The 23,463-nt window shown below is 35.2% G+C and overlaps 2 protein-coding genes across 6 annotated transcripts in view; one reads left to right on the forward strand and one right to left on the reverse strand.

Moving 5' to 3' along the window:
* The window catches only part of LOC119512966 (serine/threonine-protein kinase D3), a 114,828-nt gene extending 106,227 nt beyond the window's left edge, over positions 1–8,601 (forward strand). For all 4 annotated transcript variants that reach the window (XM_037807812.1, XM_037807814.1, XM_037807815.1 and 1 more), the window contains 2 exons: positions 951–1,036; positions 5,793–8,601. In XM_037807812.1, the coding sequence (XP_037663740.1) occupies positions 951–1,036; positions 5,793–5,966 (260 nt within the window). In that variant the 3' untranslated portion in view covers positions 5,967–8,601. The remainder of the gene's footprint in view (positions 1–950; positions 1,037–5,792) is intronic.
* A 1,255-nt stretch (positions 8,602–9,856) lies between these two features.
* Positions 9,857–23,442, reverse strand: NDUFAF7 (NADH:ubiquinone oxidoreductase complex assembly factor 7). Of its 2 annotated transcripts, XM_037807816.1 has the most exons (10): positions 23,331–23,442; positions 22,852–23,015; positions 20,988–21,068; positions 19,309–19,419; positions 15,846–16,059; positions 14,901–14,959; positions 14,101–14,211; positions 12,186–12,329; positions 10,931–11,104; positions 9,857–10,390 (listed from the first exon to the last, which is right to left on the reverse strand). In XM_037807816.1, exons 1-10 carry the CDS (start codon positions 23,383–23,385, stop codon positions 10,175–10,177), a joined length of 1,329 nt encoding a protein of 442 aa, XP_037663744.1. In that variant the 5' UTR covers positions 23,386–23,442; the 3' UTR covers positions 9,857–10,174. The 2 variants fall into 2 exon arrangements, with proteins under 2 accessions (XP_037663744.1, XP_037663745.1); XM_037807817.1 differs by lacking the exon at positions 23,331–23,442 and having other exon boundaries at positions 22,802–22,919.
* Positions 23,443–23,463: the final 21 nt, after the last annotated feature.

Consider the following 23,463-nt stretch of genomic DNA (forward strand, 5'->3'; position numbering starts at 1 on the left):
TATGATGTGACTGTGATTGTGAAAACCTTGTGGCTCACACTCCCTTTATCCAGTATATGGACAGATGGGTAGAAAAATGGGGACCAAAACTATATGAAAAATAGGGTGGGATGGGCGGGGAAAGTGGAATGTTTTAGGTGTTCTTTTTTTACTTTTATTTATTTATTTAGGAGTAAGGAAAATGTTCAAAAATTGATTCTGGTGTTGAATGCACAACTATATGATGGTACTGTGAATAATTGATTGAACACTGTGGATGATTGTAGGGGTGTGAATATATCTCAATAAAACTATTTAAAAAAAAAAAGGAAGAACTTTGTGGGTGAGAGAAGCCCTCTATATGTTGATTGGGGTGGTGGTACAGGGGGAAAAAAATACCTGTTGAGTGTGAACTTTTGGTAATAAATTATCACTTCAATCTAACTACATCTATAAAGGCAAAGTAATGATTATGGCTACTTTTCCATACCAAGCCAGGGACTAGAGAGCAACATAGAGTCCTTGGAGAAGGAAAAAAACTAGCCTGTAGTGAGTCTGTTTTATTTATCTTGAAACAATACTTATTTAGCACTTAGGTGTTAAGCACTGTTCTAAGCCAAAGCTTTACATTTGTTAAACTGACTTAGTACTTTCAACAGCCTCATTTTATGCATGAGGGACCTTACCCAGTGTCACTCAGCTTGTAAATGACAGAACTAGATTTCAACCCAGGCAGTCTTCCTGTAGTGTCTGTGTTTAACCTGTGCTCTGTACTGCCTGCCTCCTTAATGAAATGAAAATTTGATAGGTGCACTATGAATTGAGAAAACATTTATAAATCACTAACATGTTGACTTAAATGCCAGATCTTTAAGAAGTAAAAATCTTCACCCTTAGATTTCCATGATTTACAGATTTGGGGATTCCCCATATACCCAACTTCTTGTAACTCATTTTATCTTTTCCCTTAGCAATTGATTTAATTAATAACCTACTTCAAGTGAAGATGCGAAAACGTTATAGTGTTGACAAATCTCTTAGTCATCCCTGGCTACAGGTAAGAAAGTATACATATCTCTTTGGCAAGTTCTTATGTAAGCACATCAGCTTGATTTGTCTTACCTAATGAAATTACTCTAAGTTCAATGGATTTGTTGCATTTCTTAGAATAATGTGTTTCAGTGATTATTTTGTACTATTGCTATATCTCTGGAAGTTTTGCACTATATCATTCCAGTGAGGTATTGATAGGCAATTAAACTTGCATGGACTAAAGCAATGGTCTAGCTTTAAATAGTTTTTGTTGTTAGATTTGTTGTAGGTTTACAGAAAAATCATGTAGAAAATAGTATCCATATACCACCCTCACACACATTGTCCTTATTAACATTTGCATTAGTGTGGTATCTATATTAGAATTGATGAAAGAATATTATCATTATACTGTTAACTGTAATCCATAGTTTTACATTAGGATTCACTGTATTGTGTGGTCTTTTAAAAATTTGTGTTCTAGTAACATGTATACAACCTAAACTTTCTCCTTTTAACCACACTCCAAGATATAGTTCAGTGGTGTTCATTACATTCACAATGTTGTGCTACAATCACCACCACCCATTACCAAAACTTCTATCACCCCAAACAGAAACTCTGAACCAATTAAGCATTAATTCCCATTCCCTTCCTCCACCCGGCCCCTGGTAACCTTTCTTCTAATTTCTGGCTCTGTTTGCTTATTCTGATTATTTCATATGAGTGAGATCATACAAGATTTGTCCTTTTATGTCTAGCTTATTTCACTCAAGGTGATGTCTTCAGGATTCATCCGTGTTGTCATGTGTCAAAACTTCATTCCTTTTTACTGCTGGATAATGTTCAGTTGGATAGATATATCATTTTATTTCTGCATGCATTTGTTGATGAGCACCTGGGTTGCTCCCACCTTTTAACACTGGCAAATAATGCTGCTGTGAACATTGGTCTGCAAATATCTTCAAGTCCCTGCTTTCATTTCTTTTGGGTGTATACTTAAGAGTAGGATTGTCAGGTCATGTGGTAAATTCCATACTTAATGTTACGAGGAACCACCAAACTTTTCCACAGCAGCTGCACCCTTTACATTCCCACCAACAAGGAACAAGTGTTTCTCCACATCCTCTCCAACACTTATTTTCCATTTTTTTAATAGTAGCCATTCTAGTGGATGTGAAATGGGATGTCTTTGTGGTTTAGAATTGCATTTCCCTAATGGCTAATGATCTTAAGCATCTTTTCATATGCTTGTTGGCCACTTGAATATCTTCTCAGGAGAAATGTCTATTCAAGTGTTTTGCCCAGTTTTTAATTGGGTTGTTTGTCTTTTATTCTGGATATTAAACCCTTATTGGATACATGGTTTCCAAATATTTTCTCCCATTCTGGAGATATTCTTTTTACTTTCATGATGAACTCCTTTGATGTACAGAAGTTTTTAATTTTGATAAGGTCATGTTTATCTGTTTTATCTTTACTTACTTCCGGTGTAGTCTAAGAAACTGGTGCCCAACACAAGGTCCTGAAGATGCTTCCCTGTGTTTTCTTTGAGGAGTTTTATTGTTTTGGTTTTTATATTTAGGTCTTTGATCCTTTTTTTTTGAGTTAATCTTTGTATATGGTGTGAGGTGGTGGTACACCTTCATTCTTTTGCATATGTCCATCCAGTTTTCTCAACATCGTTCATTGGAGAGAAATTCTTTCCCCCATTGAGTAGACTTGGCCCCTTGTCAGAAATCAGTTGGCTATGGGTTTGAAGGGTTATTTCTGAACTCTCAATTCCATTGGTCTCTGTGTTTGTCCTTGTGCTAGTAGCATCCTGTTTTGATTACTGTATCTGTGTAATAAGTTTTAAAATTGGGAAGTGTGAGTCTTCCAACTTTGTTCTTCTTTTCCAAGATGGCTTTGGCTATTTGGAGTCCCTTACCCTTCCATATAAATTTGATATTTGGCTTTTCCATTTCAGCAGAGAAGGCTGTTGGAATTTTGATTGAGATTGCATTGAATCTGTAAATTGCTTGTGACATCTAAACAATGTTTAGTCTTCCAATTCATGAACACAGAATGTCTTTGCATTCATTTAGGTCTTTGATTTTATTTGACATCAATGTTTTATAGTTTTCCATGTGTAAGTTCTTACATCCTTGGTATTAAATTTATTCCTAGGTATTTGTTTCAATTGCTATTGTAAATGGTATTTTTTTTTCTTGATTTCCTCTTCAGATTGCTCATTACTAGTGTGTAGAATTACTACTGACTTTTGAAGGTTGATCTTGTACCCCACCGCCTTGCTTAATTCGTTTGTTAGCTTCCGATAGCTTTGTTTTGGATTTTTCAGGATTTTCTGTATATAGGATCATGTCATCTGCATCCTTACAAACTTGGATGCCTTTTATTTCTTTTTCTTGTCTAATTGCTCTAGTTGTAACTTCCAGTACAATGTTGACTAACAGTGGTGACAGTGGGCATCCTTGTCCAGTTCCTGCTCTTACAGGGAAAGCTTTCAGTCCTTCACCATTGAATATGATGTTAGCTGTGGATTTTTCATACATGACCTCTATCATGTTGAGGAGTTTCCTTCTATTTCTGGTCTTTTCCGCATCAATTGAGATGATCATGTGGGTTTTTGCCTTTGTTATATTTATGTAGTTTATGACTTGAATGGATTTTATGTTGAACCACCCTTGCATACCTGGGCTAAATGGTTTATAATTGTGTTGATATGCTGTTGGATTTTGTTTGCTAGTATTTTGTTGAGGATTTTTACATCTTTATTCATAAAAGATATTGGTCTGTAAGTTTCTTTTCTTATATCTTTATCTGGCTTAGGTTGTAGGGTGATGTTGGCCCTACAGAATGAGTAAGAGAGTGTTCCCACCTCTTCAGTTGTTTGGAAGAGTTCGAGCAGAATTGTTGCTAATGCTTCTTGGAATGTTTGGTGAAATTCACCAGCAAAGGCATCTATTTGGTCCTGGGCTTTTCTTTTTGGAAGGTTTTTGATTACTGATTCAGTCTTGTGACTGGTCTGTTGAGATCTACTGTTTCTTCTTGATTCTGTGTACACAGTTCAAGTGTTTCTTGGAATTTTTCCATTTCATCTGTTATCTAATTTGTTGGCAGTTATTCATAGTATTGTCTTGTAGTCCTTTTTTTTTCCTGAGGGTTCAGTAATGATGTACCACTTTTGTTTCTGATTTCAATTATTTGTTTCCTCTTTTTTTCCTTTGTCAGTCTAACTAAAGGTTTGTTGACATTTCATTGATTCTGTTGTTTTTTGTTATTCCCTATTTCATTTATCTCCACTCTAATTTTTGTTATTTCCTTCCTTCTTGCTTTGGTCTTAGTTTGCTCTTCTTTTTCTAGATTCTTCTGTTGTGAAGTTAGGTATCTGACTTTTGAGATATTTGTTTTTAATGTAAGGCTTTAAAACTATAAATTTACGTCATAGTATTGCCTTTGCTACATCCTATAAGTTTTGGAATGTTGTGTTTTCTTTTTTTTATCTGCCTCAAGATATTTCCTAATTTCCCTTTTGATTTGTTCTTTGACCCTTTGGTTATTTACGAGTGTTTTTTAATTTCCATGTATTTGAGAATTTTCCAGTTCTTCCTCACTTATTGATTTCTAGCTTCATTTCATTGTGGTCGGAGAAGATATATTGTATGATTTCAATATTTTTGAATTTATTGAAACTTGTTTTATGACCTAACATGTGGTCTATCCTGGAGAATGACCCATGTGCACTAGAGAAGATTGTATATAATTCTGCTGTTGGGTGAAGTGTCCTACATATGTCTGTTAGTTCTAAATTGGTTTATAGTATCATTCAAGCCTTCTATTTCCTTATTGATCTTTCTAAATATTCTATTCATTATTAAAAGTGGTGGATTGTAGTCTCCTACTATTAATGTAGAACGATCTATTTCTCCCTTCAAATCTCAGTATTTACTACATATATTTTGAGACTTTGCCACTAGGTTCATATATATTTTAAATGATTATATCTTCTAGTTGAATTGACCCCTTTATCAGTATAACCTTCTTTGTCCCTTGTAACCATTTTTTACTTAAAGTCTGTGTTGTCTGACATTAGTGTACCTATCCCAGTTCTCTTTTGGTTATTATTTTCATGGTATATTTTTTCTCATCATTTCACTTTCAACCTACTTGTATCCCTAAACTTAAAATGAATCTCTTGTAAAAGCATGTACTTGTTTTATTCTGTCACGTACATTTTAAATGTCCACTAAAATTAGGTTCATATTTGCATTGAAGAGATCAGAAACACCATTTAAAATATGTTTGGCTTAATTCCCTTCGAAAAGTTAATTGTACAGATACATTGATTTCCCTCAAACATCCGAGTAAGGAGAGAAGCTCTGTAACTTTTCAAAAGACTGAGGGTAACTTCAAAATAAATACAATTATAGTTATTCTCACTGATTATCAAATTATCCTGATAGTAATTCCAAGAACTCTCCCCTATTTTGAGGAGTAAGGTTTAGACCTCTTACAGGATAGAACAAAATGTTTTATTGATTATTTTCAGCTACCTCAGAAGCCTGAGGCAATTTTTTTTAATTTCAAAAGCTAGTTATTTTCTTCATTAGAAAGTCTGAATTTGAAAAATTATCTTCAGTATTGCAAATGGAACTCCTTCTATAACAAGTCCGCATGAGTAGAGGTTACAAATTATTTGACTAGGCTGCTAGGCAAAGAAAAAGGTTGACAGTATTTTATGTTTCTTTTATGTTCATAATCACTTCATTTTTCCCTAGGACTATCAGACATGGCTTGATCTTAGAGAATTTGAAACTCGCATTGGAGAACGTTACATTACACACGAAAGCGATGATGCCCGCTGGGAAATATATGCATACACGCATAACCTTGTATACCCAAAGCATTTCATTATGGCTCCCAATCCAGATGATATGGAAGAAGATCCTTAATTATCAATGAGCTAACTTTAATAAGGAAAGATTTCAATTTATGAACTGTTACTTTACTGTACAACTGTTGTTCTTTGTAGGTTGTCATGTGCAAGGATGCAAAGACACAAGGAAGTATGATAAAGAGTCAGTGACACCAACACTGTGGTTCATGATGAGAAGGTACAGGAAGGGAAACTAGGTAATAAAGACACATAATGGACTCAAGGTGAAGCGTTTCATAAATTTTGGTAGCATAAGCAATATCCAGTATTTGTATTTTTTCCTAATCCTTCACTTTTGTACAATAAGGGCACTTAATTTATCCTCCCTTTCCTGTTCTTACATTATTAACCAACAATAAAAAGGCAAGCTGGAGTCCAGATATTGCATAGCTTGACCAGATCTTACAAGAGTGTAGGGTTGATTGCCAAACAGGTCTGCGTACAAGATATTACTGAGAGGCTAGCAGCATATGATTTACTATAATATAAAGGTTTTAAACATTTGTTAACTGACCATAGAGGCATTGAGTTTTTCCTAGATGCTCACAAAAGGAGTTTACCTTCCTTTTTTATGTAGCTGAATCAGTACTCCAAAACAGTGATTCCTAACCTTTTTGTAGTTGCAACATAAAAATGAGGTTGTCACCTTTTGTGAAAATGTTGCAGCAACCTTTAAGATAATCAGGGACAAGTGATGTTATAAAAATAGGATTAGAACTGCTGGTCTAAATTATGTATGTTGTCTCATAGTTCACCTTTGCTGTTAAATTCTCATATTCCCACTGAAACCTCCATGATGTCTCAGTGATTGTATTCCAACATTCAATAGGTGCAAATCTAAAGTTTAATTACACAATTTATCTTTACACAAGGTTAATTTGAGGGAGAAAATTAAATATATACTAAAAAAATAAGGCTAGCACGGGGTGAGTTAGTGCTACAGCAAAGAATGGACAACAGTATCATTTTTTTTAGTCTATTGGAGAGCTTTACAGATATCTAGAATATTTTTAAATCAATTATTTTAAGGAATTTTTGGGGGGGGAGGAGGATGAATCATGAATCCATTTGTAAGTGGCTATATTGTCAGCAGAGCAAATAAAAGAATGAGATAAGTATTTCTTTTTACATTTCAGCTCCAGCAGTCGGCTAATGAAATCTTTTCCCTTCTCAGATTATAATACTCAATTTAAAAAGTTAGTCTTATTCATAGCTTTTAGAATGGTTACTATTAGTGTTCTCCAAAAAAAAGTTCAAGATGTGGCACCATCCACTTGTAAGAAATCTAGTGGGTTTTTTTCTTTTATCATTCCCTAGTAATTATTGTAAACCTTTTTTTAACTCCATGCAGTATAATGTAAAGACCAAAAAATCTGGAGTCTGAAAATCTGGGTTTAATTCTTGGCTCTATTATTTATTAACTATGTGGTCTGGGCAGACGACAGTCTTCTCTGAGCCTCAAGTTCCTGAGTCTATAAAATGAAAATAATTCTTGGCTCTACCTTCCTCACAGTGTTACTGAGAAGATCAGATAAGTATGAACATATTCAATAAACTATCACTGCCCACTGAATTTGAGGTAGCAAAGCAAAAGATTGTTCTGTATATGAACAGAATAAGGGAGAGATCCCTTAAGCTACTCCCTTAAATAGGACTAATATCCCTGAGAGAATAATAGGAAACATGCTGTGCTCCTGTGTTCTAAGCTCTTTACAAGTTTTAACTCATTTACCCTAATAACAACCATGAGGTGAGTACTCTGTGAATCTCATCTTGCAGATAAGGAAATCGAGGCACAGGGAGATCAAGTAACTTCTTGCCGAAGGTCAAACAGTTAGTATGTGGATCTGAACCCAGGCAGTATGGCTCCACAGTTCGTCTTAACCCTCTTAACCACTTTGCTGTGCTGCCTATTATAAATATCTCCAGGAGACATTTCACAACATCACTCAGTAATTCATTCTCATAAAGTAATTCTAAAAATTAAAACAAATTAATTTTGAAAAATGATTTATAAATGTATTTTCCATGTGATAGAGGATGACTTCCCCAAATTTCTCCAAAGTTACTTTTTTATTATCAACAAGCACAAAGGAAATAATTCTGGGCCACTAGGTTCCCTACTGTGTTTTTACAGCATAGGGTGAAAATTAACTGGAATGATGTTGGTTTGCTATATTTGTATAATCATACTTCACAAGCCATGAATTTAGTTGCACTCTTTTTTGTTTTTGTTGTTGACTGCTTAAGAAATTTTCTAAAACTATTTGTAAAGTCACTGTCAGATAATCTGGTGTTGAGTAATTACTCCAGATACTGTATAACCTAATAACCTTTTTTGTTTTGAAGTCAAGTTGTATTTGTATAAGAAATATTTGTTTCCTAGAAACATTTGATAATGTACAAAGTAGTCTAAAATGACTGTCTAGTACATTTTTATATTTTTTGTTACATCCCATTTTTTGTAAATATCCTCAAAGAAGCTTGATAATAAAATGTATTTCCATACCACCATTTACTTTTCCATGTGAAAACCTGAGCCTATCTCTAGTAGAGGTATCCAAAAAAAATTTTATTTGGTTGTTACTTTCTTAGGTCTTGGTAATTGGATTATTTTGGAAATAGCGTTTGTAAATGGAACTAATGCTTTATTTAAGTACGTTGAATTTTTTATGTGCCTAAAATAAAAAACAACTCAGTATTATAATTTTATACTATATTTGAGATAATTATCTGGAGGTCTCATTTCTTGGAGTAAAAGTTTGGAATAATTGTAACTATAAATTTTTCTGGAACTACCACTAAAAATTCAACTATAGCAATGACTAGAAGACTTAGAAAAGTTAAATACCTAATATCAAAGTGAATGTTCCAGTTTTCAAGATTTAAGACATTATCTGACTGTTAAGCCTTAATTATAAAAACTAGTATTTATTTGGGAGGGGCCAACTATGGGCATTTTCATCATTCAAAAATTCTTCCACCCAAGTCTTTGAAAACAGAAAATAAATATGGAAATAGAATAATAGTGGCTGGGAATAGTCCAAGGCTGGGCTGCATCTGAAAAATAAAGTTTCCATCTTCCTGAGTTTAGCATGAGAAACTGAATGTTTTCAGTCAAGCAGAAGCAACAACAAAAAAGCAATAATTCATCACCCTGCCAATGAACCAATATATAATTAAGCCTTTTGTTCAAGACATATGACTAGTATTCTTTTCTATCTCCCCTTGTAAGTTTGTTTCTAGTATAAGAATTCCTCAGAAAGTTCATGTTTCCAATATTATTAATATAAAATTTCTACTAATCAAAAAAATAAGAAAATATAGAACAAAAACTTAACATTTTCTGAAAATAAGGGAGAATTCACTCAATGCAGAAAATTATTCCGTCTATATATCTACATTTATTCTAATTCATATTTCAAGCACATATCAAATTTACTGTTTTTACTGTGATTTTTATAATTAAAGACAAATTTTATCTAATTTTTTTATTATAAAATTCACACATGCAGATTCTACCACAGAAGGATAAATTAAAAAATAAGCCTCTCATGACCTCTCAAACTTACTTCCAGATTGGGAAATTTAATAGTGATTAAATTTCTTGAGCATCCTTTCCTTACTTTTTTTAAACATGTATATATATCAGAACAAAAAATGACCAGTTTGCACTAGTAAATTAGTTTCTATGAAATTACTTATATTTTAATTATTTCATATATAAGTTTTTTATATATTTCATATATAAGCTTAACTATAGAAACTTTTCCACTATACTCTTCACTTACTAAATCTTAGAGATCTTTTTATGTCAGAACATATAGATCTACCTCACTTTTTAAAATAATGTATGGATCACTTATCAGTCCTCTGTGAATGGCCATTTAAAATGATTGTTTCCAGTTTTTATTAAATCAATCAATGTTCATGTTTACTTTTTTAGAATAAAACAGAAATACAGCAGCCAGCTTTATTAATTAAAAGAAACTCGGTTCACAGTAACTTACTTGTTTCATTAAATTGAGGACATAGTTATGTCCAAAAGTCAGATACAGCCTTAAAATTTCTATGATTTTTAACTGCATAACGTGGATTGTTTTCACTGGCTGTAAAAAGATAAAACATGTGAACACATTTACCCACCATGTACAAAATGTGTTTCCTTTATATAATAGATTTCTTATACAGATGGGGGGTAGGTACTAAGTCCACACTGAAACGTCACCTCCAGGTAAGTTCATTAAATCCAGCTACAGGTGATGAAGAGGGTTTTGACTGACACGCATTCACCTGATGACTTCGACCATGAAGTCTCTCATGAGGTAGCAACGCAAAGAAGTTAAATCTTTCTCCCATCTTCTTAGGATTCATTAACATATCATAGCCCTGAAGTAAATGCTGCCTCATGGATGCCTCATCTGAATTATCTAAAAGAACCTGAAAAGAAAAAATTTCTTAGCCAAAATAACCAGAAGAAAGGATTCCTAGTTGTATATAACAAGGGACTATGAAATATTCCATAAAGTAGGGCTAAAAATGTGATTTCTGATCGTCTACCTCAGAATCATCTGGGGTGCTTGTTAAAATGTAGTTTGCTATGACCCAAACCTACTGAATTTGGTTTTTTCACAAATAACCCCAGATGGTTTTATCTACACTGAAGAGTTAAGTGTCCTCAGAAGAACAGTTATAAAATCCAACATGTAAATTAAATACAGTCAAGTTTTTTAACAAACATGAAAACTCTTTGAAAGGTTTAATTCCACCTCATTTGGAGATGCATGAAACTTACCAGGCTGCTCTACCCCTGGGCTGTCTGGTTACACTGAATCCCACATTACTAAAAAGACTGGGCCACCAAGCATCTGGCTAACTATAACAGCATTAAGGCCAGGTAAATGTAAAATTTAAAATAACTGCTTTTAAATACTATGAAATTAAACTATTTAATGATAATGAAATAAAATAAAACATTACCTTCAACCGGACATCAATGCCCATATTTTTTAAAAACATTTGTTGTTTTATTGGCCCCAGAGAGGCCACTTTTCCCTGTGCCATTCTGCGCAAAAAACTGAAGTCCACATCAGCTGTTAGATCTGCTGTTCCTGGGGCAATTAAGACATCATGAAGTTTGTGACCACAAAAGCCCTAAAACATAAAGAAATTATGAGTTTTGCCTTTCTATGGTGGTTATTATCAAAATTAAGGAATGCTGCCATTTTAGTACATTATACATGACAACTGTTAAAAAGGAAAATATGGCCTGAATTAGTGGTTTTCAAACTCTTAAAGCAGTAGCACCCTTTTTTTCAATGAAATGCTATATGGAAAACCCAATATAAAATGCAATGCTAGAATGCCTGAAGATGCTGTCCTGACACAAAGTTATTTAACATTTTCATTAATGCTGCTGGCGAAGGAATACAGGCGATCTCATTAATTCTATTGATGAGTTCAGGTTATCAGAACTTAAAAAGTGTTTTACAAAGTGTTTCCACAGACCATGTACCACAGAAGCACATGAAAATATGTGGACCTGAGCCAGACCTAGTGAACTGAATTCTAAAGGTGAGTTTGGGGAATTAGCATTTTTAACAGACTCTCCAGATTATTCTTAGAGACAGAAATTGAAAACTACAGTTCTAGAGAATGACTAAGATCATCTAGTTAAATGTATGTCAAAGTATACTGAACAAAACTGATCACATTCAAGAAACATAAGAAAAGATGTTGAGGAATACATCTGGAGAGGAAAGAGGCTGAAAATAAAATTGAAAAACTTCAGATGATTACACTAGCTAGTTAAGTCAGCTTCAAATCTGCAAAGAAGTACCAAAAAAAAAAAAAAAAAAAGAAAGTGGGGTGAGGGGAGGCAGGACGGAGAGGGAACAAGTGTAAACTTTAAGAAAATCTTCCCATTTATAATCCCTCAGATGTTTACTAGGGTCTATGCAAACCTAGATATTGCAACTAAGGAACAATGTAGCCAGTGCAGACTCGATTCAAAGGAGAGTTGGAAAGTGGACACTAATTAGTGTTAGAAAGTAAGAGTGAGAGTTAAGAGTAATTATAATAATATGAATTAACATTAATTATAAAATACAACAATGTGATGCACTGCGGAAACCAAACATAAGATAAAGATCCTAAATGAGCTTAAAATCTAACAAGTGATAATTCCAATTAAATCATACCAATTAAATTCTGATAATTACTGAATTACTCATACTCTGAAGGTATCTGTCTTTGTTCCATCGTGACCATAATCCGCAATGAGTGCAGCACCTCCAGTTAGTGCAATGCGTTGAGAAAGTTCCTCAATAATAACCCCAGCATCAGGACACACTTCCACGTGATCCCTTGTTTCATCATGCTAGTAAGGGAACAGTTGAAAAAAGAATCAAAATACATCATTCAAAAGAATTGTTTCTTTAGGGTTTCTTTTTTCACATCTATAATTTCAGGTTTCTCGCCAATGAGCATTTCTTAATTACAATAAAAATAAATTCCTTTTCAATAAGAATATGTTCTCCACACTCAGTTTTTCACGTGGCATCCTTTTTATTTTACGGAACTTCTTGGTTTTTGGGCACCATCCACTAAATTTACAACATTTTAATTTCTGTTATAAAAAAGGTATATGCCTTCCCAGCCCCCCACCCCCCAAAAAAACCCAAGTGCATTATTATTTTATTTATGGTGGCATTACTTTCATATCATAATTCATATAGATATTATATATTCCACTGGATCATAGGCACGGGAAAAGATATTTTTGTCTGCCTAGAACAATGCCTGGCATAGTAGGCACTCAGATGTGATGAAATAATGAATGATATAAATCCAATATAATAAAACAGACCCTACTGAACAATATATCACGTAGTGTTCTGTTGAGGCGAAAAAAAAATGATTTGTCCTGTATTTAGTTACCATTACTTCACTAGCTTATGAACTAATGCCAACATACCTGAGACCCTTAGTTCCCAAGATGTTCAGTTAGTAACTAAAGGTCCACAGTAAGGGCTTATTGGCTTAAAAAGTGAAACGACAATTAATATTAATACTTGTTAAGTTGACCAGTCTATATAAAATTTTTCTAATTTCTGAGATGATTGAAAATTTTATATATTTTTCTTCATTATAAAATCATACATTATATAATCAAGTCAATAACTAGTAAGAAACAACTCCCAGGGCCAAAAGGGAGTTGGTAGTTTTATGAATTTGTTTCTCAGGTAAAATCTTGGTAGTTTTAAGAGTTTCTCAGGTAAAATTAGGTAGCCAGAATGTGAAGTAAACAGAAATGTTCATAGTGTTTAGGCTGATATTTTAATTTACTTATAGTTTGCAAGGAAAGGTTTCATTTATCAGTTCAGGTTTAAAAACTGTTATACTTTTAAAACTGATAACTTCTGGGCTAGAAAATTCTTAATTAAGGTCCAGAAAATGACAATCTTCTCTGAGCTAGAAAAAAATAAAGAGAGGCAATGTAATGCCCACACATTTCTGAGAAGTACAGTTTTTTTTTTAAAAATTAAGCACAATTCTCCTTGAGGTCAATAGAATGCAGTAGTAAATTTACATCCTGGCAGTCTTGAATCAAGTTTAGAGTTGAATGGAAGCAAGGAGAAAAAAACATGCTCTAGCAGGAGCCCACAGAGGATTATAATAATAACAGTTACTTAATACAGTTCTTTTACACATTAAATAAGAAAATACAGGATAATACATACCAAGTACTTAAAAATGTTAGCTGTTATTACCGAACTCTACACTGTACTATATTGCTTTCACAGACATTCAATTCTTCCCGTAAAGGAGCAATTTTGTCACCATTTTGAAGTAAGGAAACCACGGTAGAGAAAGTTAAGTAGTCAGAGAAAGTTAATAAATGCTTTCTGAGTAATAATTTATGAACTTTATCTCTTATTACGTTATTATTGTTTAAGGATGCACAGCTAAAACATGATACAGTGGATTTTAACCCAATATCCTGACTAGATCTTGTGCACAGTTCATCATTATTAAAAGGCACCTCACATATGAGAGCAACTCTTTCCCCGTGAAAAGGAACTGTAAAATACTAACTTAGTAAAGATTTTGAAGATAAAAGAAAATAAAAGGGGAAAAAAAATTCCTACTTGTATGAAGACTTCTGCTGGGGTGGTACAAGGCACCAAAACAAACCTCAGTTTATCAGAAACTTGTGGATCAATATCAATAAATACTTCCCGCCATCCTTGTGGTGTTTTCTAAACACAATGCATTCAAAAAAAAAAAAAAACTTGTAAATTTGTTCCTAAAATTGTCTCTATCAAAAATAATTATTAGTTTTCTCCTATTACCATAAATAAGATAGATAACTAACATTACTGAGCACTTTACTACTTAAAATTATTTAAATGCATTGCTCATTTCCTTGAACAATATAAGTAGACTGATAAATGCAAACTATTAATGTTGTAAGAGAGAAGCAATAACAGCGATAGAGCTGTAAAAGAAGATAAGAAAATAAGGAGCATGGAAAGTGTCCAAAAAAAAGACAAGAGGAGTAATCAGAAGCTTTTGCCAACAATCGACTCAGCATTAAAAGTTAGCAAAACACATGCATTGCCACCAAATCTGAAACGTCCTCACGGGAAGAGGAAAAAAATTAATCTTTGGCATTTGAAAGAAAATTTGCCAAAAACAAAAAAAAATCCTACATTGCACTATAGTCATTTACCACTGAATTTTCTCATATTTTTATTCTACCAGAATTCTCCTTAATAATGCATTTCTGTTTTTCCATTATTTATATCCATCAACATTCCAAATATAGTTAAGAACTTCTACAGGTTATGTTCATATATTGAATAATTAAATACAGTAAATGTTCAGTCTTGCAACATAAGGCCCTTTCTTACTCAATTATAAACATGACTTTTCTTTCCAACAATACCTGAAACTTATGCACAGGAAGAACATCAAAAAATTCATGTGCAAGGTAAAAGCTGTTACCTAATTAAAAATAGGAGAAAAAAGTTAATGTTTCAGCATTTCTAAGGCGATTAATTGATTCTTCCGAACATTAACTATGAGAAAGAAAATGCCTAGTTCAATACTGGAACCTGTGATGCTTCCATAAGAATCATCACCACCACAGAATCTTCCAGACCTCTTCATGGAAAACCCACTCTGCAGAACAGTTAAGGAAACAATTCTCATCTTCTATGTAACATATACCATCTTGCATTTAACAGGCCAGAGAGCCAAAATACCTGAATTATCAGTTTAATCTCATGCATATCACTAGGCTGAAAGAAATTAAAACTCAAATTTGTTAGAACTGGAAGAGGAATTGGAATTTCATGAAATCAACAGAGAAGGTGGGGCCAGAATGGCTTAAAGGGCCTTGCCCAAGATGACACCACTATTTTAGGGTTGAGCAGGGACTCAGCAATACAAGATTCCTGGGTAGTTCACAGATTTTACCACCACACCTTACTTGCTTTTAGACAAGTAAAAATTTTCAAAAAATTAGATAATTAAATGATATTCAGCTGCCAAAGTTTCTTCCTTCAGCCCCTGCTGCCTTGGGCTGTTTCATTATCACTATTAGCTGTAAGGAAAAACTAAAAAGTTTTAAAAAGAAAGTTTTTAAAAGAGAATTACATTTTGTTTTGCATTGTGTATTTTGCAAAACTGCATGAAACACATTGCTCCTTAATGTCAGGCAAGTTGGTTTTCTAATACAATGTTTTTTTCTAGAAAATAACTATTCTGTACAGACCTGGCAGCACTGATTCATAATCTATTATATTGCTATTAAAGGTAGGGAGTCACCTATCACTACTGTGAGGGGTTCGATCAAACATTCTTTTATTAATCAATGCAAAGCAATTACCTTTTGGAACATCTTGCAGATATTGGTACCAGGAAATTGGAATCCCAGACTTAGTAACACCTTTCATATACACTGGGGATCCAGCATTTCGCTCTAATGGGACCTTCTCTTCAGTCAGTTTCAATGCTTGAATCTCACTTAATTTTTGGCTCACCTCTACCAGATGTATTGAAATGTCACAGTTTTTCAACACGGATCCAAGCTGACTGAACACCTAAATACAGAAAGAAGAAAATATTATTGGCAAAATACAATGTGTTGAATAGATTTTAAATTTTCTAATCATTTACCCCAATAATTTGCTCACGTCACAGTGGAAGTACTATTTGGTTCGAGAGCAGTTTGTTCCTCACACAAGTCACTCTGCAGCAGTCTATGAGAATCATGACCTATTAGAGTCATTAAACATAACTTATATAAGAAATGAACAGTTTTCTAATGACAATGAGAATTATGACAAGTGAAAACAGAAGATGAGCATTTAATAAAAATGAATCAGATTTTGGAGTCCAAAAAAAGACCAAGGAAATAAAATGTATACAGCCTTGATTTTATAAAGCCTCTAAGTCTATGAAATAGCCTCCTCTTAGAGATAATTAAAAACTGTACCCTTGGAGAATCAAATTTGAATGGTACTAACAACTTGACAGTTTAACACTGGGATTCTATCACATTTTCTATTTTTTCTTAGATTACATAACTTCTTTTTATTGATATAAGCATGGGGGGAAAGAAAATCTTAAGGAAAATAACTATTTTAATACTAAAAACTCAATGCCCAAAGCATAAATTACACCAATATTATTTTCATTTGAATTAACTTCCACTGGTGATCTGCCTCCTAATAACTCATAGGTATGCAAGTACAGACTGACAATATGGACAAGAAGAGTTTTCCAAATTTAGTTTTGAGATGAAACTGCAGCAAGGAAAAACTTCCTCCCAAGAGAAAATTCCTTCAGAAAGTAAGATAAAAAATAAAAACAGCTCTGTAAAACTTCTTTGGCTATTTAATGCTTTTAATTCTTTGGCATTTCAAGAGTTTTTATTACTCGATCTTAAGGGTGTTGGGCTTGATTTTTAAAGTACTTGAAACAAGAAAATATTATTTGAGAAACTTATTAAATGTTTATATTCAAATGCCTTTGCCAATTTAAAGAGAGATAAAATAGAGCCTTGGAACTTAAATTTGTGGTTTCATTTCCTTTTATTTTCCCCAAAATAACATAATCAGGATTCTTATTTTTCAGATATGTATAAATCCTTCTCTATAAACAAAATCCTTTGATTCCTAATTTCAAATAAAAGTCATATAGTATCAAGAATAAAAAGACTAATGGGTTCCAAAATAGTATAAACTACAAAAACTTAATAAATACTATTGTTTATTGTATACTGTAAGTAATGTTCCTCCTTTTCAATGTTTTTATAAAATATTAGGTAGAAGATAGAATGATACATGGGAGAATATTCATTCCCTGGCTTTTCTCTATAAATCCTGTTAACTACATTTGTATCACCAAACATATATTGTTTAATGTTGATTGTTTTTATATTTTATGAAAATACAATCATATGAAATCTTTGCCAACTGCTTTTTTCACTAACATCAGGTTATGTGTTACATACTGTTGCATTCTGTTGTGATTTCATACATTTTCACAGCACTTGGCATTCTACTATATGACTATACCACAATTATTTATCCATTTTCCACTGATAGGTATTTGAGTTGTTTCCAGTTTTTTTGCCATTCTAAACAATGCTGCTATATTTTTGTACGTGTTTCCTGGTAAGCACACACACTAGTTTCTCTGGGGTATATGACTAGTAGTGAAATTGCTGGGTCATACTGTATAAGTAAGTTAAACATTAGTAGACAATATCCAATAGTTTTTCAATGTGGTTGTACCAAATTACACTCTTTGGAGCAGTATATGAGTTCCCATTGCTCCACTTCTCCCCATCTTTACCAATATTTGGTGTTTTCAGACTTTTCAATTCTTCCCCATCTGGTGAAACCACTGTGATTTTATTTCCCCGATTACCAATGAAGCTGAGCCAACTTTTCATTTTTAATGGCCATTTGGGTTTCCTCTTTGATGAAGGGCTTATTCAAGTCTTTGACCTGATTTTTCTACTGAATTATCTGTCTTCTTATTGACTTAAAGCAGTTCTTTATATATCCTTACTAGTTCTTTGTTGGTTATGTGTTGTAAATAGCTTCTCCCACTCTGTGTCTTGTCTTTTCACCCTCTTTCTGGTAACTTTAAGAAGTTCTTCATGACCACAGACATAGGGGACTGGTGGTTTGATGGGTTGAGCCTTCTACCATAAGTTTTACCCTTGGGAAGACGGTTGCTGCAAAGGAGAGGCTAGGCCTCCCTATATTTGTGCCTAAGAGTCTCCTCCTGAATGCCTCTTTGTTGCTCAGATGTGGCCCTCTCTCTCTGGCTAAGCCAACTTGAAAGGTGAAATCACTGCCCTCCCCCCTACGTGGGATCAGACACCCAGGGGAGTGAATCTCCCTGGCAACGTGGAATATGACTCCCGGGGAGGAATGTAGACCCGGCATCGTGGGACGGAGAACATCTTCTTGACCAAAAGGGGGATGTGAAAGGAAATGAAATAAGCTTCAGTGGCAGAGAGATTCCAAAACGAGCCGAGAGGTCACTCTGGTGGGCACTCTTACGCACACTTTAGACAACCCTTTTTAGGTTCTAAAGAATTGGGGTAGCTGGTGGTGGATACCTGAAACTATCAAACTACAACCCAGAACCCATGAATCTCGAAGACAGATGTATAAAAATGTAGCTTATGAGGGGTGACAATGGGATTGGGAAAGCCATAAGGACCACACTCCACTTTGTCTAGTTTATGGATGGATGAGTAGAAAAATAGGGGAAGGAAACAAACAGACAAAGGTACCCAGTGTTCTTTTTCACTTCAATTGCTCTTTTTCACTCTAATTATTATTCTTGTTATTTTTGTGTGTGTGCTAATGAAGGTGTCAGGGATTGATTTAGGTGATGAATGTACAACTATGTAATGGTACTGTAAACAATCGAAAGTACGATTTGTTTTGTATGACTGCGTGGTATGTGAATATATCTCAATAAAATGATTAAAAAAAAAAAAGTTCTTAATTTTAATATAGTTGAAATTATTAATCTTTTCCTTTATGATTTCAGCCTTTTGTGTAATTAAAAAACTCCCTACTCCAAAGACAAATATATTCTCCCCATGTTGTCTTGTATAGTTTTTTTACATTCCCCTTCCTTTTAAGTTTATAACACAGACGACAATAAAAGATTCATTATGTTATTGTGACGTGTTTTAGCTGAGAAATATGAAATCCAGGAGGTAGGGCTAAAAGCCAACGAAATCCACAAAGTTTGTAAACACAGGCAGAAGTAATAAGATTCACCTACATGAGACTTCAAAGCATTCTTGTATTACCTACCCTCAAAATGTCTCCAGTGAGGGTACCCCTACCTGGGCCCAGTTCCACCAGTTGGAAAGTTGAGCTTTTCCCAGTGGCTATCCATTCACTAATGAACCATATCCCTAGTAGCTGTGACAAGGAAGAAAATACATTAAAGCATTTTAAAGTATAGCCCAATATAAAACTACATTAATATGCACTTTGGAACAAAATGTTTGCAAACATCCACAATGCATGTTTTAATTTAATATGTACATGTATGTATATGCATACAGGAACTTCACTGGGACTATGCCACAACAGGCACCATTAAGGAAACTCAATAACCAGAGATCCTACCTACAAGGCAGCCTCCATTATACGGTCCCGTGACTCAAATGAGAGGTACTTAGATGTACTAGAATTCAAAAGCAAATATACAAATGAAATACAATTATCCCAATTCTTCATATTCATATGATTTAAATAATTATGAGGTTTGAAGGCATAACTAATGTTTTCCAATACCTGGATTCTACTGCCTCTTTTGCACTATTTTCTATTTCTAAATTGATCAACGGCACTTGGATGGAAAGAAATGAACTAGAATTCCTGAGAAGAATTCAAAAGTTCCATAAAGGGAGACTTCTGCTGTAATGATGGCTAAATCATGGCTGGGGGCTCAGTTGATTCCACTAATTCCTCAGTATTATTCTTTCTTTTCTCTCTCCTTCTTAAGTTCTCTCTCTTTCCTCCTTTCCTTGTGTCTATATTCCTCCTTCCATTCTCATATTTCCTCTAATTCTCTTGTCCTCCTTTGACTTCCATCTCTTTTCCTTTGTCCCTATTATTTCTCTATTTCCTTCACTACAATAAACTTTTCAAATGTCTTCTAAACCATTTTCTGCCCTTTGCTGCCTTTCTATTCCCTCATACAGAAACTACTAAAACATTAAAAATTTGATAAGTCATTAAAAAAAGCTGGAAAACACTAATATAGAATAATACAATGTGTGATATTAGAGTTTCTTTTATAGTTTATATGGTGTGCCAGTTTGAATGTACTATGTCCCCCCAAATGCCATTATTTTTTATGTAATCTTGTGTGGGCAGACCTATCAGTGTTAATTAGATTGTAATTCTTTGAGTGTTTCAATGGAGATGCGCCCCACCCAAATGTGGGTGATGATTCTGATTGGATAATTTCCATGGAGGTGTTGGCCCGCCCATTAGGTGGGTCTGAATTAAATTACTGGTGCACTATATAAGATCAGACAGAGGAGCGAGCGTGCTACAGCCAAGAGGGACACTTTGAAGAAAGCACAGGAGCTGCAGATGAGAGACAGTGTGAAGATGGCCGTTGAAAGCAGATTCTTGCTCTGAAGAAGCTGAGAGAGGACAAATATCCCAAGTGCAACTAAGAGTGACATTTTTGAGGAACTGCAGCCTAGAGAGGAATGTCCTGGGAGAAAGACATTTTGAAACCAGAACTTTGGAGCAGACACCAGCCACATGCCTTCCCGGGTAACAAAGGTTTTCTGGACACCATTGGCCATCCTCCAGTGAAGGTATCCAATTGCTGATGTGTTACCTTGGTCAATTTATGGACTTAAGGCTGTAACTGTGTAACCAAATAAACCCCCTTTTATAAAAGCCATTCCATCTCTGGTGTTTTGCATTCTGGCAGCATTAGCAAACTAGAACACATGGGATATTACCTCCCCAAAGATCTGACTTATTTCAGGTGAAGTAATGAAATCTCCTTTTTCTCCTAGCATGTCATAGTTCATATAATATCCCTAAGTAAAAAGAAAAAAATAGAGAAAAAATATTAACTTTCAAACATTGTTATTTTGAATCTCCAAAAAATCTTACGTAATGTATACAATGAAATAAACAATTATTTAGTAAGAAAGAATTCTCTCCTCTAAATAAGCAAAATGAAACACAGTATCTTTACTTAAATTTTACAGATATTCATTTTGTGGAACTCTTCATCCTTCCTCTCCCTCCTAAAACAGTTGCTGCTTTTCCTCCCGCATTCCTTTCTCCCAGAGAAATGATTCCACCAGCCACCCATCAGCCCAGGTAGGAAAGTCATCCTTCCCTCATTTCACAAATCCAGTCAGTTACCATTCTGTGTCCTAAATACCTTTGGAACTTGTCACCTCCTCTTTATCAGTACTGCCACTGACTTGATCCAGCTCTCATTATTTCTCAAAATAGCATCTGTATTGAGTCTTCTGTTGACTGCCTCCTCTCCACATACCCTATCATCGACCTACCGCCCAAGTAAAATGTCTAACAAACAAATCTGATCACATCCCTCCCCTGCTTAAAGAAGTTCAATGCTCCCAATTGCTTGCAGAATGATGTCCAAACTCCACAGCAACTCATACCAAGTGCTTTATGATCTGGTGCCTGCCCACCTCTTACCAGCCCTCCACACTTCCAGCGTGCCCGCCAGGTTCTCCCTCACCTCTGTACCCTTGTTCATTCTGCTCTAGTTCCCTTTTCCTTCCTCTGAGAACTCCTCATACTTCAAGCATCTATCAGGAGCCTCTGCTACTTGGAAGGTGTTCTTAGTTGACTGTCCCTTTTCCATAACACTTTGGACAGACTCCCAATTACAGAATTTATACCTAAGTATGATACAGTGAAGGGCCAAGAGTGTGGGCTCTAGAACCAAGCTTTTATTAACTATGTAACCTCAAGCAAGCTACTTAAGCTTAGCTGCTTCATTTGAAAAATGGAAGTGATAACATTGTATTCCTCATAGATTGTTATGAGAATTAAATGAGATAATTCACAAAAACTACTTAAGTCAGAGCCTGGCACATAGTAAGTGTCCTCTGTAAATGGTATTTATCATCATCTAGTCACTTACAGACTGTTACAGGAATCAGTTTCAATTATTTGCAACTTACAAATAAGCCTGTCTTGAATATTAAGTACTTTCATTTATATAGATTTTCTCTCAAAAGGTAAATAATCTTAACATTTTTCTTCAAGGGATTTTTAAACTATGGTGAGGCTTACAAATGTTTTTTTATCCTACTAATAAGTGCAAACTTTATTTTCTGGCCATAATAAAAGATCAGAGAAGATCAATTATTGCTGGGAAAGTCGTAGATTCAAGGCGACAAAAATCAACTCTACCAACTGAGAGCCGGTAAGTCACAGTTAAGCAAGGTCCACTTTACAGCGAAACTATAAGCCCCGTGAGGGAGGCTCTTGTTCTTATTCTATCCTCAGCAAAGGGCTGAGGATAGAATTTCCAGTATTTGCACCCACTGAGTTTCCAGTATTTGCAGGATAGATGAATGAAGAACCTCTCACCACAACACAACCTGAGTTATTGGATGAGAAACAGCGAGTCACCTGTCACAGGGAGAGGAGGAACCTATCTGCAGATGAATTTCTGTGTCCAAAGGTCTTGCCCTGGAAGGCACCCCCTCACTGCCTGGGCTAAGGACCCTCGGGCTCCTCTCTACCCACACCCTTCCCTGCTCACACTAGAGCAGGCTCCAACCTTGCAAATCTGCTTGAGCGGGCCTGGTCTTCAGCCTCTTACACCCATACCTTTACTGGGTTAGTCAAGACCTCCTTCATGTACTCGGCCACAGTGATGGGACCAGTAGACTTTATTTTGTACATAAGGTGTCGTAGCATCGGAGTCACCGGTTCGTTTTCCGCCGGCTCTTTCCCAGAGCTGAAATAGTTCCCTCTCCAAAGACAAGGGATTGCTGCCAAAAGCAAATACAACCAACAGTACCGATTAAAAATCTGAATATTTTATATGTGCACAGCAGCCTGAGCGCTTCCAAAGAAGCTTTGTTGCCCTTAATCTCGCCCCAAACCCCGGACAAAGGCACAGAGAAGGCAAGCACTTTGCCCAGCACCACACAGCCATTACGTTATCAGGCTGAACTGCCTCCAGCCGAGAGAGCCTTCCGCTAGAAGTGAGCCGCGGGGCCCCAGCAGCCCCCAACCTCAGCACTGAGGAAGGCACCCCAGGCGGTTTCCACGGCAACCAGGGCTCGGAGCGGGCCGACGCTTACCCGCGCGCACCGCGACGCGCAAGGGCCCAGCGCAGGACCTCGCGAGGACACTCATGCCGAATTTCGCATGCAGCCGCGCACCACCATGGGGGTGGGGATTGCAGCCATTTCCGGGAGGGGTAAGGCCCAGCAG

The sequence above is a fragment of the Choloepus didactylus genome, chromosome 17 (genome assembly GCF_015220235.1).
Source record: "Choloepus didactylus isolate mChoDid1 chromosome 17, mChoDid1.pri, whole genome shotgun sequence".
In the NCBI taxonomy this organism is placed as follows: domain Eukaryota; kingdom Metazoa; phylum Chordata; class Mammalia; order Pilosa; family Megalonychidae; genus Choloepus; species Choloepus didactylus.

Coding starts and splice junctions, on each gene's coding strand:
- NDUFAF7 (XM_037807816.1), bottom strand. CDS start 23,385: ATGAGTGTCCTCGCGAGGTCCTGCGCTGGGCCCTTGCGCGTCGCGGTG. Junction 21,069..22,851: donor TCTTGACTAACCCAGTAAAG/GTATGGGTGTAA, acceptor CTTTTTACTTAG/GGATATTATATGAACTATGA. Junction 14,960..15,845: donor TCTGCAAGATGTTCCAAAAG/GTAATTGCTTTG, acceptor ATTTTTAATTAG/GTAACAGCTTTTACCTTGCA.